The sequence below is a fragment of the Orycteropus afer genome, unplaced genomic scaffold, assembly GCF_000298275.1.
Source record: "Orycteropus afer afer isolate SDZICR_OR568_19922 unplaced genomic scaffold, OryAfe1.0 scaffold00113, whole genome shotgun sequence".
Lineage (NCBI taxonomy): Eukaryota > Metazoa > Chordata > Mammalia > Tubulidentata > Orycteropodidae > Orycteropus > Orycteropus afer.
In genome coordinates, this window is record NW_006921700.1 from 1,379,913 (window position 1) to 1,383,076 (window position 3,164).

The 3,164-nt window shown below is 38.2% G+C and overlaps 1 protein-coding gene across 1 annotated transcript in view; it reads right to left on the reverse strand.

Moving 5' to 3' along the window:
- Nucleotides 1-3,164, reverse strand: part of ME2 (malic enzyme 2) — a 68,875-nt gene that overhangs the window by 6,231 nt on the left and 59,480 nt on the right. The window contains exon 13 of the mRNA XM_007943850.2: nucleotides 203-277. Coding sequence (XP_007942041.1) covers nucleotides 203-277 — 75 coding nt within the window. The remainder of the gene's footprint in view (nucleotides 1-202; nucleotides 278-3,164) is intronic.

Sequence of the window (3,164 nt, forward strand, 5' to 3'; positions counted from 1 at the left end):
TAAAAATTTTGAAAAATCATGATTTAAGGAGTTAATTTCCTATAAAAGTAGATGGGCAAATCCAAAAAGCTATCGACTAATATCTTTCTTCTCACTTGTAAGGCAGAGTTGATTCATGCTCCCTCTCTCTGCTTTTAAGAGCTGTTCATCTTTATGATCCATTCTTTGTAAGGCAATCAAACAATATTTAAAAAGTATTTACTTACCTTTGCAGCTTCCAGGAAAACAGTGTCACAAATATGGCGGGCACCACTGAGAATAACAGCTAAAGCCACACCTAGAAAACATTTGCAAGACCTCAGTTAGTAAAGTCACTTTTCACATTATAAAATTATGAAAGGAGCCAAATAAGCACCTAGATCTGAGCCTAAAAATGGTAACCCACCTCTACCCCAAATGCTGTTTGTTGTTATGTGTCATCGAGTCAAACCTGACTCCTAGCGACCCCTCCTTGGGTTTCCGAGGCAGTATCACTATGAAAGTAGATTGCCCCATCTTCCTCTGAGGAGTGGCTGGTGCGTTTGAACCACCAGCCTTCTGGTTAGCAATCAAGTGCCTTAGGCACTAGGCTACCACCCCAAATACCTTCCCCTAAAACAGAAAGCAGCCAAGGCAGAACAGAAAGCTAACACTGAAAATGGAATCCAATGAACACTGTTAACTGCTACAATTCTTTTTCACAGAAAGAAACCATTTTAGAAATATCAAACAGCTTTTCTTTTACATTTATCTGACCTATAAATGCACACAAATCGTGGAGGCTTGTCACAACAGTACAGTCCCAGCTCAACTCTCATCCTGCACTTCTTGTTCTACAGAGGCAGGTACTTTTCATTCTTTCAACTGATCATCTTCCTGTTTACCTTGCTCTCTTACACACTGCTATCTCTCTCTTCTGACTGAGTTTCCAGTTTGAGAGGTTACCTACTGACTCTGTGGGAAGTGTGTGTTCATCTCTCCTTTATACTTCTGCCCTTCCTCCTTCTTCCCAATACAGAGCGTAACTTTGGTTCAATGAATATGCAGCGTTGATAATGTTACAACTTCATAAATGGTATTCATAGCTGAGCTATGCATTAATACCATATCGTGGTTACTTTTCTTTTTCTGCATAACTCTGTTTCCCTGAAGTTAATCATTCTATTTTTCTGTACTTTGTTTTTTCAGTACTTAACATTATTTTACCTGGCACTCTCATTCAATGGTCTAAGCCTTCTAGAAAGAGCTCTGGTAGCACAGTGCCTAAGACACTTGCCTGCTAACCAGAAGGCTGGCGGTTCAAACCCACCAGCCACTCCTCGGAAGGAAGGTTGGGCAATCTGCTTCCGTAGTGATACTGCCTCGGAAACCCAAGGAGGGGTCACTGTGAGTTGAGTCCGACTCAACAGCACATAACAACAACAACAAGCCTTCTAGAATCTGAGTTCACACAGTCTCTAAATTCCTTCCAGAATCAATCTCTGCTGAAGCCTTCTCCCTGCTCCATTCGGTCTAGCTGCTCTCCATTCCAGGAATGGAGCTGTCATTTTAGAAAATTTGCAATTTCCTAACTTCCACTTCCTCACAGTATTTCGTTACTTCCTCTCTTTTGGTAAAGTATATTCCCCTGTGGTTTTCAGAAAAACAGCACATGGGAGATGAATTTTCTGAAATCTTGCATTCCTGAAAATGGCTTTTACTTCTATTGATTTGATAATTTGTCTGGGTTTAGAATCTAGATTGGAAAGAATTTTCTCTCAGAACTGTGAGGCATTATTCCAATACCTTCTAGCTTCCAGTGTTACTGGTGAGAAGTCCAGTTCCAATCTGATTCCAGACCTTTATAAGTACTATCTTTTTGTTTCAATTGTGTACGTAATGTTCTGAAATTTTACATGATATGCCTTGAGGTGTGCTATTTTCATGTACCATGGGCCCCTTCTATCTGGAAATGTGGGTCTCTCAAGTTTTGGGAGATGTTCTTCAAATCTACATTCTCTCTCCCTAAAATTGTCACTAATCTGATACTGTACCTCCTGGAACAGTCCTCTACTCTTCCTCTTCTTTTCAATTTTCTATTTCCTGTTCTTCACTCTATTTCTAGGTGATTATCTCAGCTTTTTCTTCTATTTCTTTTGCTATCACACTTTTAATAATTTTAATTTTCAAGAGCTCATTTTTGTTTTCTAAAATAAAATTTTTTTCAACAGACTTCTGCTTCCTTGTCTCAGGGATACAGTATTTTCTTTTGTCTCCAGTAGGATATTGATAGCTTTTTTCTTACTTTAGACTTTCCTTCTCTCCACAGAATCCCTGTTTTTTCCCCCAAAGTTGCCTTTTTTGTTTGTCTGCTTTGGACTCTTACGAAATAAATCCTAGAAAGAATCTCCAGAGATACGTGAGATGATACTGCAACATCAAGAAAAAAGCCACTATTAAAAAAGAACAATTGAAGAATAAGAAAAAGTTGTTTGGGATTTAAAAAAAAAAAAAAAAAGATTGCTGAACTGATGATATATAACAAAGTATTGCGGGTATATCATAAAAAATATTTACTTTTTCGGAGGTACATACTGAAGTACTTATGAAATTGTATGTCATGTCTGATTGCTTTAAAATAAACTCGAGTAAAGGTGGGGACGGATGGAAGGGAGCACAGATAAAATAACATAAGCCTGGCTACGTGCTAGGAACTGAGAAAAGGTGAATGACTGGAGCACAGCACTTTGAAGTATCCTGCTTCCATTCGTGTTTAAAATTTCTATAATAATAGTAAAAACTGTTGAAGTAAAGATATAGATGGAGGAGGATATATCACAGGAGAGTTACAGAATCAAAAAAGCAGACATGAAAATGTGAAATAAAATTTATAAGCCAAGACAATAGAGGGATCTGACCATGGTCTAGCAAAAGTTCCACAAGGAAAAACCAGAAATAATGGGGGGAAAGAAATAATTAAAGGAAAAATTCCTTTGAAAAAGATGACGTATGTTTTTATAGCAAAATGGCCCACCTATGCTCAAGCATAAGAAAATGAAATAAACCCAAATCTAGATGTATCTCCTCGAGGACTAAGGTGCGCCTGACACAAGTCATGATATTTCCAATCGCCTGGTATGCATGTGAGAGCTGGACAATGAATAAGGAAGACCGAAGAAGAGTTGATGCTTTTGAGTTGTGGTGCT